Raw genomic sequence first — 12,292 nt, forward strand, 5'->3', positions numbered from 1 at the left:
CTTCCCACATTCTTTACATTCATAGGTATTCTCATTGGTATGAATTCGCTGGTGTGTAATAAGTTGATTGCTATGAATAAAAGCCTTCCCACATTCCTTACATTCATAGGGTTTCTCACAAGTATGAATTCTGTGATGTCGAGTAAGTTCTGCATGAAAAGTAAAGGACTTACCACATTCCTTACATTCATAGGGTTTCTCACAAGTATGAATTCTGTGATGTCGGGTAAGTTCTGCTTGAAGACGAAAGGCTTTCCCACAGTCGTGACATACGTAGGGTTTCTCACCAGTATGAATTCTGTAGTGTTGAGTAAGATGATAGTGACTACTGAAGGTTTTCCCACATTCCTTACATTCATAGGGAATCTCACTGGTATGAGTTCTCAGATGTAAAGTAAGGTGATAGCCGCAAATAAAGGCCTTCCCACATTCCTTACATTCATAGGGTTTCTCACCAGTATGAGTTCTATGATGCCGAGTAAGTTCTGTTTGAAGACAAAAGGTTTTTCCACATTCTTTACATTCATAGGGCTTCTCACCAGTATGAATTCTATGATGTCGAGTAAGTTCTGCATGAAAAGTAAAGGACTTACCACATTCTTTACATTCATAGGGTTTCTCACCGGTATGGATTTTCTGATGTTGAACAAGGTACGAGCCATGACTAAAGGCCTTTCCACATTCATTACATTTATAGGGTTTTACACCAGTATGAACTTTCTGATGTTGACTAACATGTCGCTGTACCCTAAAGGTTTTTCCACAAATCTTGCATTCATAAGGCCTCTCACCAGTATGAATTCTTCGATGTTCAGTAAGCTGATAATGAAGTCTAAAGGCCTTCCCACATTCTTTACATTCATAAGGTCTCTCCCCAGCATGAATTGTCTGATGTACTCTAAGGTCTCTAACTCGACTAAAGGCTTTCCCACATTCCTTACACTCATAGGGTTTTACACCAGAATGTATTCTTTGATGTTCAGTAAGGTGATAATGAAGCCTGAAGGCCTTCCCACATTCTTTACATTCATAGGGTCTCTCCCCAGCATGGATTGTCTGATGTACTCTCAGATCTCCCATTCGACAAAAGGCCTTTCCACATTCCACACATTTATAGGGTCTCTCACCAGTGTGAATTCTCAGATGTTGAGTAAGGTATGACTTTTGTCTGAAGGCCTTCTTACATTCCTTACAATCATATGATTTCTCTCTAGTATGAATTTTCTGATGTAGAGGAAGAGATATTGGTTTTTGGATTATCATTTCACTAACGCATCCCATCTGATGTCCCTCTTGTCTCTCAAATTCATGTTTGTCCTGCAAATCATTTCTGAAAATGGTGTCTTCATGGATGTAAGCTTTACTTTTTTCCACTGTCTGCAATTGAGATAAATATATTTCATATACATCCTTTTCTGGAAATAAATTCTTGGTGACATACTTGCCCTCCAAATCTGCAAAATAAAAAAAACAAAAAGCAAAAAGCAAACAAATGCTGTAATATATTTTCCTGTGGGATGTGGAGGTTGTACCTTATAGTAGAAATAGAAGATAAACTGAAATAACACACATTAGAAGTAAACGGTTTAGAGCAGGACTCAAGAAACCTTTTCTGTAAATGACCAGATAGTAAATATTTTAGGCCTTGTGAAGCATATATCTCTGTCACAATTACTTAGCTCTGCTGTTAGGGCACAAAGGCAGCCACAGACAATATGCAATTGAATGAGCATGGCTGCTATAACATTTTATTTATGTATACTCAAATTGGAATTTCAAAAAATTTTTACATGACACAAAATATTCTTCTACTTTTGATTTTTTCCAACCATTTAAAAATGTAAAAACTCATAAGCCGTGTAAACACAGGCAGTGAGCTATTTGGCCCATGGGGTGTAGTTTGCTGGCTGTTGGCTTGGAGAACTCTAAATTATTGTAATGAAATTGGAAAGAAGGTGAAAAGACATCAGAAAATGAAGTGACTTTTAAAAAGGGTACAACAGGTGAGGAGGGGAATAGGTTAAATCAGTGGTCTTCCTATTTAGGATGGATTTAGGGAAGTTTCTTACATATACTGCTCCAAATCAAATATAGGCACCAACTCACACAAACTGAATCAAAATCTATAGGAACAAGTCTTAGATATGTGTATTTTTAAGCATTTTCATCAGATAATTTTGATGCAGATCATTGAGAATCTGTACCTAATTCTCTTCCCAAAAGTTTCTCTTTCTCCTTAGAATAAAATCCAAACATTACCAAATCCAAAGAGCACTTGTTTGTCTATAAGATCTGTGCAAGGTACTGTCCTCTTTGTTCTCAATCTTCTACCACAAGGCACCCTTTCAGATCCTATAATATGCCATACCTCATCACCTGAGAATGGCCTTTCCTGGTCTTATCTAAGCTAGCCCTACTAACTCCCTAGCATTCTATCTCCTTACCCTACCTAATTTTCATTACAACACATATCAACACCTAATATTATCTGTTTACTTATTTACTACATGCTTCCCCTACTATGATATCAACATCTCTATGACAATAGGAATGTATACTAATAGTGCCTAGACTATAGCACAGTGCCTGGCTTAGGTTAGGTAAATAGAAAATATTTGTTGGATTAAATAATTTTGGGCAATGGAGAAATGAATGTAAATCTAAATGTAAAAGAGGACCTGGAAATATAGGTAAGATGGTTGTCAAAGGGGAAGAAACAAAGCAACTCTTCTTTGAAATGGGAGGGAAATATAAGAGCAGAGAAACAGACAAATGGGGGTAAAGTTCCCTTGGTAGATCACGTTGAGAGAATCTTAATGTTTCCCTGGTTTCAGCCCTTTCCTCACAGGCCTTGGGCCTTTGAAGGGAGCTTTCCAAACAACTCAGGATGTGCTTCTTCCCTGACCGAGTCGACCGTAACTTGTGATGGCATTCCCCTGCCTGATTTGCTGTCACTCACCTGGGTACCAATTCCTTGTCCCTTCCCTGATTACCACCCAGGGCTCTTTCTCTTGCTCCAATAAAGTAATCACATCTGGCTTAGGAATGGCACATCCTGCTCATGAGAAAAAATATGACACGTTATAGAAAAAAACCAAAACGCACCCAAAACAAACATAACCTCAAAATGACTTAATTCGGACTTGGTAACATTTATAATAAACTGTAGGTCAAAACGGTACTTAATAAAGCCTTCACAGTAAAGAAGAAAGCCACTGAAGAATGTTCACACTAAGGTAGACTCACGATTACAGGACTAAAGACATGAGGTAAGAGAGGGAAAAGGTTTGCTCTGCTTTCAAAGGCAGTGTCGAGAGGGGTTGCAAGCGCATACTCTGAAGCCCTGTGGCCTGGGTTCAAATCTTCTGCCACCTACCAGCTGTGTGACTTTGAAAAGTTACTTACCCTCCATATGTTGTTGCACTTTTATCAAATGCAAAATGGGACTAATACTATCTATGTCATAGGGTTATTGTGAGAATTAAATGAATTAATATATGCAAAGGCTTAAAAGGATGCCTAGTATATAGTATTATTTTGTTGTAGATGTTACTATTTTGCTAGGAGAAATCTAAGTTTCCTAAAATACTTCCAGGTTTTTCCTTAGATATTCCTTCAACGGAAAATGCCAAATTCGCAGACCGTAACTTTCAACCACAAAGCAAGTTCAAGAGAATATGTCTCTTCTAGAACGAGGTGTGTCTGCTTGAATTTTAAATGAATATTTGTTAACCCAATCCACCACTATGTAAACCGTAGAGGCTCTTTTGATAGTCAAAGAAAACCAGAACCCTGAGACTAGCTATTCTCTTGCAGGTAAGCCCAACATCAACACAGAGCAGCTGTAGGAATTCTGAGTATACACATTACCAGAAATCTAGTTTCTCTGAAAATGTTGCACTACTCAAAACCGAGAATCATTTAGAAAAACAGGCAGTCGCAGGCCAGAGGGAAAAGCGAAGGGATGGGGAAAGGGAAGGTGCACGTAACAATTTCCAGCCTAACAATGTCTGAACTATTTATTTAGAAACAGGGTGCAGAAATTCAGCTGGCTTCTTAAAACAGAGTTCTGAAACTCAACAGTGGAGAAAGCTGATATTCCAGAAAACAGCCTGTCAAGCGTTTGGGCAGATACCTCACCCAGTGACACCAGGTTGCTGTAGTTCTCCAACATCACATCCTTATACAAGTCCCTCTGCACAGGGTCCAGGCACTCCCACTCCTCTTGGGAAAGGTCTATGGCCACATCCCTGAAAGCCAAGTACACCTGAAATGACAAACGTATGTATTATAAAAAAAAAAAAAATTTAATGTATTTTCAAGATGGAAAACGGCTTTGCAGGAAAGCAGAAAGTAAAGTGAGGTTCAAGCCTGCAACATGTATGGAAGAATAGGGAAACTAGTATTTAGATGCTTTTGATGCAAATTAAATGAAATAGCATAAATAAGCACACTGCCTATTATGTGCCTGCATTTTAAATTCTGCGTAAATGTGAGTTCCATCATCCTCTCTTCAAGGAATATTTTTTAAAAAAGAATTTTTCCCCCAAAAGTACTCTAAAATTTCTATGGGATTTCATTGAAACTCAGGTTTCATACCACGCAAGATAACATCTATCTTGTGGATATAGCAGACTAATCCTTTTATGCTTAGGCATTTAGGTGGGACAGAAGGTTTAAGGTCTTCCCCAATCCTGGGGGCCTATTTTTATCCATCACTAGGGATCTGGAGGATCTTCCTACCTACTGCCCCCACTGTCCTTCAGGAACACTTGCCTTATTCCTAAGCTAGAAGACACTGATGTAGAATGATCCACAATGACACTGATGTTAACCACCTCAACCACAAAACTGAATTTTGTCCTATTGTTCATCCCTCAAGGATCCCCTGGCTAGATCCCTGAAAACTCCAGATAGAGGCCCAACCACACTCCAACCTGGTCCTCTAAGCCTCTCAATGCATGAGATCTCACCTCTTCTTCTGGGGCTGACATGGAAGAGAGTGTTTGAGTCATCTGGGATGGCAAAGCACTCAACACTAATTTCCATCCCATCACCCTCAAAGCTCAGGTCTGTGGAGTCTAATGGGACTACTATCTCTACGCCATAGAAACATGACTCTGATGGTGGAAGCTCAAATATTTCCCTTGAAGTACTTCATCTTTCACTGCTTGATCAATGCTCCTGAGAGACGATGAGGCAGATAGATGAAAAATGAATAGGTCAACACAAGTAAGAGAAAAGAGGGGCAAATGTGGAGGACACTAGGCTGTTTGGCAGCAACCTTCAGTGTGATTGGAGCAACTGGAAAGCAGGTTCACCAACAGGGTTGTCTTAGGAAGGAAGGATCAGGATAATAAAAATGATCCCATGAATTTAAAAACACAGTATTTCAAATAATAAAATTACCAACTTACCTGGGCCATGGTTTTAGAACTGTATGAACTTGTCAGTTCTCCTTGGGCTTCCTCAATTGGAGAAGTATAGAGTCCAGAGAAGCCAGGGCTGGGGGAGGAACAAGTGACTTTGAGATCAGGTGTGTCTCAGAATTCCCAAAATGACTTAAGTTACTATGATCCTGTTTTTAGTTCATTTCTACTTACAACCCCATACAAGTTGGGGGAGACAACAGGGAGTCTGGATAAAGCCAAGCCCTTCCTATACCATGGGGAACCACCTGTGCAAGTGTAGATACAGAGCAGAGGCCTCCTGCATGGAGCCAGACCAGGCACTCCAGCAGACAGGTTTCTGGACCACTCCAGCTTCTGATGATGCTGATGCTGATCTATGGCTGAGACTAAATTGTCAAGTCCTGCCCTGAGCAGATCCTCTTCCGTCCATGCCCACTTTAAGGCTGAGAAGTGGCTGCCCCATCCAACCCGAACATCATTCATGGCTTAGGAATATGCCTACACTCTGCAGACACGAAGGCAGAAAACAGCAGGCAGCCTTTCCCACCGCAAAACTGCACTTGCCAGAACCACAGCCCCCAGAATCCTCTGTATCCAGCCAACCTCTATTTCCTAATCAGGATCATCTAAACTCTTTCCTGCATGAAGTCACTGACCACCCCAGTATCTCAATATCAAGGCTGGGAGGTGCGAATTTATGTCCGTGGTTGCTAATTTATGTCATGGTTGCCCATGACAACAACAAAAATAAATATTTTTAGGATATTCCACATGAAGATCCCTTTATCATGTTAACATTTAATCATGCGATGTAGTTATTTCCATTCAACAGATGAGGTAATGGAGGCTCAGAATAAAGTTCCTTGCCCCAATTCACAGTTACCAAGAGTCAGAGCTGTGTTTTGAATCAACATTTCTCTAAATATAAAGCCAATTCTCTTTCAACTCTGGTATTTGCCTCTGAAGCCCAGGATTTCTTTGAGTGAAACCCGAGTATGGGTAATTCACTAAAAATAGCAAGAGAGAGTTTCTGTGTCCTTTCAATGATCAATTAGTGCAATTTCTATTCTGCAGGAAGAAAAGCACACACACACACACACACACACAGGAAAAATTTTGCTGAAATATACCTCCCCAAAATATTAACAGTGATACTGGGGCTATTTTACCTTTCTTCCTTATAAGTCCCTTATGTAATATAACTGAATAACTGAATTGTTTATAAAAAGTGAGCATTAATTCCATAATCAGAAGTATACAATAAATCTAAACCCAATTGTAAAATAAAATTTTTTAACATGTTGAAGCAAATTGGGTTGACATGTGGGGAGACAGTAAGGAAATCATTATAAATAATGCCTACCATTATAAATAATGCCTACCAGTTCTTGAACATGAATTCTTCTTCAATTCAACAAGACCTTTTCACTATTAAGATTCTTCTCTGAACACAGGTTAGGCGAGCAGCACCTGCAGTCTGAATAAGAAAGAAAATTTGTGCAAAGCAGACAGAACAGTGTTTGGTTCTCCTCTATTCCCTGAAGTATCATTTTGGATCTAATCCTTGTTAAATGTATTTAAATTCCAATGTTAGTAAATGAGATTTGTATAAAATTTAAAATTTGAATATTATTGTTCATCACTCTATTACTTTACCTCATAACTTCTTGCTGGGAACCTTCATCCTACAGCTCAATATTTGACTTTCCTCGTATGTATTTTTTTTTTTTTTTTTTTTTGAGACAGAGTCTCACTGTGTTGCCCGGGCTAGAGTGCTGTGGCGTCAGCCTAGCTCACAGCAACCTCAAACTCCTGGGCTCAAGCAATCCTCCTGCCTCAGCCTCCCGAGTAGCTGGGACTACAGGCATGCGCCACCATGCCCGGCTAATTTTTTCTATGTATTTTTAGTTGTCCGATTAATTTCTTTCTAATTTTAGTAGAGACGGGGTCTCACTCTTGCTCGGGCTGGTCTCGAACTCCTGAGCTCAAACAATCCGCCCGCCTCAGCCTCCCAGAGAGCTAGGATTACAGGCGTGAGCCACTGCACCCGGCCTGTATGTACTTTTTTTTTTCCTTATGACTAACTCTTTATAAACATAAATCTCAACTCATTGATTCCCTGGGAAAAACCCTGTTCATATTCATACAGATTTCTATCCTCAGACTTCTAATCACATTCCTAACCCTAAAATCCTTCCAAAGCAGATGATCATTATCACTTACTGACACCAGCCAAACCATCTCTGATCCTGTTGTACTTTTAAACTGAGGTCTTTGGAGAAGATCAATGATGTGATTCTACCTAAACATTAATCTCAATAAAATAAAGTTTTAATTTTAGACTCCAGGATATGCATTTCTCTACCATTATAAAACACAACTGCAGAGGAATTATTTGAACAGAGGAGAAGGGCATTTGGAAGCCGGGGAAGAGAAGGATCCATCTGCATGGTCCATCATTCCCTGGAAAGGAAGGCCTAGGATAGGTCACTGGACATTTCAGAAAAAGAAAAGCAAATGTTTCCATGTAGTAAGAACAAAAATGCATTTTATGAACAAAGAGGAAACATAAATTCACCTGGCTGTGGACTTTCAGACGTGCTACACGATTTTTCCCTCCTCTTCAGGATCGATCCTTCTTTTGATGAATGGCAGGATTGGGGAAGAAGGAATAATGAGACAGTAGGCCTTTCTTACAGCACAGGGCGACCTAGAAAATCCCCGCCAGGGCCCCTTCTGCCCTGACGTCACACACATAACCAGATGTGGGAGGGAGGCTGGAATCTGTCTCTGAATTCACAGCGGATTTCTAGGATCAGATGGGAATGATGTGGCTCTGAAAAATGTGACTGCCACACAGCGGCTCCAAGTGGGGACCCTTCCATCATGTCGTTCCAGGATTCTGTTTCAGGGACATTTCTACTCGAAAGGCCATTCTCAAACAGGTCTGTGCCTTCTTGCGGGGAACCTTCATCCTAGAGCTCAATATTTTACTTTCCCCTTGGGGACACTGCTTTGTGCAGATATCAGGGGCCGTGAGGGGAGAGGGTCAGCGACACATACCAAAGAGTCAGGCACGAGTCTCAGCCTCACACCCGCACACACCGTCACAAAGGCCCAACCTGGCCCTGACAGGCGCACGGTCGCGCGCGTACACACACATACACAGTCTGTCACACTTGGTCACCCAATCCCCCTCCTCTGCTCCTCACGCACTCACAGGCCCGAGGCTCCCTCCGGGCACGACACGCCATGTCCGCTCCCCGGTGCTCCTCACTTTGGGCGGCAGCCTCATTCCCAACGCTACCCCCACGAGTCCCGCTCCCTCTCACCTAGATCCGACTTCTCACGTGGCTGCAACTAACTCGCCCCGCGTGGCTGAACCAGCGAGAACGCACCGGAAGAGACCCTCGGGTCCAGGCTGACTCTGCCCGTGGGGCTTCTGGGAAATGTAGTCCGTTGCCGGATGCTGGTTCGCTCGGGCGCAGGCGCGCGCATCTCGCGGCTCCGGGCCACAGCCCACGAGCTGGCGCGGAAACGCGGAAGGGAACCCACACCCCGCGAGCTGTCTGGGCTAGTCAAGCGTCGCCAGGCAGCCTGAAGTGTCCAACCTTCAAGTACATCCGCGGGCGCGACCCCGAGCTGAGTGCGTGAGCCGTCGGGCGCCATCTCCGCAAGGCGGAATTTGGTCTGTTTCTTTCTTTGAGAGAGTCTCAGCGTTTGGTATACAAAAGGGGCTCAATATGTGTATTTTAAATAGGTGTACCTGGCTGTTCGAGCGTGTGTGTCACTGTGAGGGTTGCGGGACTGACTGAGCCTCGCTGAAAACCCAAATGGCTTTTTACTGGTAGGAAACGGGGCTGGGGAGACGCCCAGGGGCTTTATTCCGTGGCTAAGGGCTGCTGTCTCACGTTCATTCCATCCCTTTCCCTGAATTTCTGAAGCCACTTGGTTCGAATTCTTTGCTTTTCTCTCGAGCTGCTACCCAAGCCGTGTCCCTCCCCCACTCATCTGTCAGGAGATCAGAAGGGACCTAGAGGATCTGATTCAAGGCCCAGACTCTCCAAAGGACTTAAACTTCTAAAAAGAAATTAAATCTTCCCCATGGAATGGGAGGTCAAAAAGAAAAAAAAAAAAAAAGAAATTAAATGGATTGAATTGTATCTATTTATTGAATAAACCAATCCTGGGTAAAGAGAAAAGAACACTAAGTTTTGGGTCAGGGGGACTGGGGAGGTGGGAGAAGCCCCAGCCCGAGTGGTGTGGGGGGAGGAAAGGGAGGGGTCATTTGTAAAACTCATGCTCTTGCTCGTCCTTCTTGATGACGGTCTTGTATGCTTTCTCGAAGTCCTTGGCCAGGACAATGTAGCGGTTCTCGCGGACGGCCAACATCCCACTCTGTTGAAGGATAAGAGTTAAAATCTATTTACTGTTCTCCCCACCCCTAGTGATGGTGGAGGAAGAGAAAGATGGGGCCCAAGACCCCGGAGGCAATAGGAGACAAAAGGATTGCAGCAGAGTGGTCTCAGAGAAGAGGAAGAAGGGTTTTTACCACCCCCACTGCCCAGATGAAGAGAGAAACCATCCCTCACCTCCTGACAGATGGAGTTGATATCAGCTCCTGAAATCTTATCTGGCCGGGCCACATCTGCAGCAAGTGAGTTAAGGAAACCATTCCCTGCCCGATGGGGTGAATGCCTGGAGCCAGAAGACATCCTTGCCATCTCTGTCACCACCCTCCTCCCTGGACCTTGGTCCTCATCTGTACAATTTGGGCTGTGGTGACAGCAGAGGTGGAGGTGAAGATCCATTCCCCATTCCCAACTGTGGTCCCTCCATCACTTGGGAACAGGATACAATCTTCCAAGTCAACCTCCTCAGAGAGGTTCATCTTGCTGGTGATAGTGGAAAAAATCAATCTTTTCTGGCGACGATCAGGAAGGGGAAATTCAATTTTACGGTCGAGGCGTCCTGGCCGCAGCAGGGCTGGATCCAGGGTGTCTGCTCTATTTGTGGCCATGATCACCTGGCAGTGGGGGCAGGCCAGCTCAGACTTCTGTCCCCCCTACCTCCACCTCCTCCTCTTGTCATGATATCCACCCCTCACATGCCAGCCCCCACCTTTCCCTGATTCCTAGACTCCACCTCCCCTTGCCCATCCAGAACCCCGAACCTTGACATTGACGTTCTGGTCAAATCCATCCATTTGATTCAGCAGCTCCAGCAGGATTCTCTGAACCTCCCTGTCAGCTGGAGGATGCGCAGCACAGTCAGTCCAGGGCATCCCATGTGACAAGCCTGCCCAAGACCCCAGGCCCTGTTTGGGCATCACTCACCCCCCGTCTGGGCATCAAATCTCTTGGTGGCGATGGCGTCAATCTCGTCAATGAAGATGATGGCAGGGGCATTCTCCTTGGCCAGGCGGAACACATCGCGGACCATGCGGGGACCCTCGCCCAGGTATTTCTGTACAAACTCCGAGCCCACGACCCGGATAAATGCAGCTGATGGCAGGATGACAAGGGTTAGATGGAAATGAGCCTCCTGGGGGGCCCGTTCTGCTTTAACTGAATCTGGGAATTCCTGAAGACATCCTTTTCCTTGGATACCCACGCCTCGTGGCTGGGTCTCAGATCCAGCCCTGAGGACCAGCCATCTGTGTGTGCCCTACAGTGACTCAGCACCACAAATCAATGAACCCTGCTCACAGATGTGCCATTTTTTGGCCCAACATTTAAAAATCAGGATACTAAATACTAAAAAAATACCAAAAAACTGGATTTCCAGAGTGCTTCCAATATTAGTAACAGATACATTGCCCAGATAACTAACACATCACACTGCCTTGCCAAGAGCTCTGAATTCCTGTTTGCTGTATGGATCTGCTTTGTATACCTGAAACGGTCAGGGACCACGGGCACATCTTCTGATATAACTGACAACTGGCAATGCAGTCGAAGACAGGTTTGTTCTGGGCCCAGCCTTTGGACTTGTTTCTTAAAGTTTAATTTAGTTCTTAATGACTGAATGCAGCTTTGCGCTGTGCAGAGCCCACCCCCAGGATTCTCCTTCCAGCCACCGTGGAGAACGGAGGCACAGTCCACGCACGTAGGCCAGGGGGTTTGTGTCATAAACTAAGGGTTGCGCAAGGCTGCAGCTCTGCCCTCTTCACTCCCTAAGATCCAGACTTTACACCTGGCGCAAAGTGTCCCTCTTTCCCAGTCCCTGCATCACCTGGGGGCCTACTCAGCATCCGAACCTCAAGGTTTCTGACCTTTCTGCCCTAAACACATCCTGGCCACATAATTTACCTAGCTGCTCTGCAGGCATCGACCAGTTCCATGTGAAACCCCCATCTCTGGAATTGCCTTATCTTTTTTTTTTTTTTTAAAGAAAATGATTTTGACTAGCCAACCCCAATGGAATTGCCTTATCTGACCCTAGCTTGTCTGTTGGCCTTTCCTACTCAATCGCTATAGTCCCCGTCCTCCCCCCTCCTTCCCTGTCCTCCCAAGCTCTCATGCCCCTCTGGGCTCTGATACTTCTTCCACCTGCCCCGACAGGCTCCTGCTTCAGTTAATCTTACCAAACTGCATGAATTGCCACCATGACAAAGAGACGAACTCCCATCTCAGCTTGGGCTTCCTCCATGGTCAGATAACTCAACCCCAGTGAGCAGCTTTTCCGGCTGCTCCAGCCCCACTGCACCCTCTCTCCTCCCTCTCTCTGCCAGTGACAAACCACCCTGATTCACTCAGAAAAAGACACCATGAAGCAAGAGTCCCTTAATTTCTGTTCCTACTCAGCCAAGGTTGTCTGTCTTCACTGGACTGGAACTCTGGGCAGAACAAGGACACTAGTAGAAAAACTAGTGAAATTGG

The 12,292-nt window shown here is 44.2% G+C and overlaps 2 protein-coding genes across 2 annotated transcripts in view; both read right to left on the reverse strand.

The window, feature by feature from the left end:
• The window catches only part of ZNF546 (zinc finger protein 546), an 8,767-nt gene extending 731 nt beyond the window's left edge, over positions 1-8,036 (reverse strand). The window contains exons 1-6 of the mRNA XM_012656969.1: positions 7,990-8,036; positions 6,794-6,888; positions 5,418-5,505; positions 4,141-4,267; positions 2,960-3,055; positions 85-1,454 (exon numbers count right to left, since the gene is read on the reverse strand). Of these exons, the coding sequence (XP_012512423.1) occupies positions 85-1,454; positions 2,960-3,055; positions 4,141-4,267; positions 5,418-5,505; positions 6,794-6,807 (1,695 nt within the window). The 5' untranslated portion in view covers positions 6,808-6,888; positions 7,990-8,036. The remainder of the gene's footprint in view (positions 1-84; positions 1,455-2,959; positions 3,056-4,140; positions 4,268-5,417; positions 5,506-6,793; positions 6,889-7,989) is intronic.
• A 1,524-nt stretch (positions 8,037-9,560) lies between these two features.
• The window catches only part of PSMC4 (proteasome (prosome, macropain) 26S subunit, ATPase, 4), a 6,532-nt gene continuing 3,800 nt past the window's right edge, over positions 9,561-12,292 (reverse strand). Inside the window, exons 7-11 of the mRNA XM_012657137.1 lie at positions 10,748-10,915; positions 10,585-10,661; positions 10,269-10,437; positions 10,004-10,059; positions 9,561-9,809 (exon numbers count right to left, since the gene is read on the reverse strand). Of these exons, the coding sequence (XP_012512591.1) occupies positions 9,696-9,809; positions 10,004-10,059; positions 10,269-10,437; positions 10,585-10,661; positions 10,748-10,915 (584 nt within the window). The 3' untranslated portion in view covers positions 9,561-9,695. The remainder of the gene's footprint in view (positions 9,810-10,003; positions 10,060-10,268; positions 10,438-10,584; positions 10,662-10,747; positions 10,916-12,292) is intronic.

This window comes from Propithecus coquereli, unplaced genomic scaffold (assembly GCF_000956105.1).
Source record: "Propithecus coquereli isolate 6110/MARCELLA unplaced genomic scaffold, Pcoq_1.0 Scaffold53, whole genome shotgun sequence".
NCBI classification, from domain to species: Eukaryota; Metazoa; Chordata; class Mammalia; order Primates; family Indriidae; genus Propithecus; species Propithecus coquereli.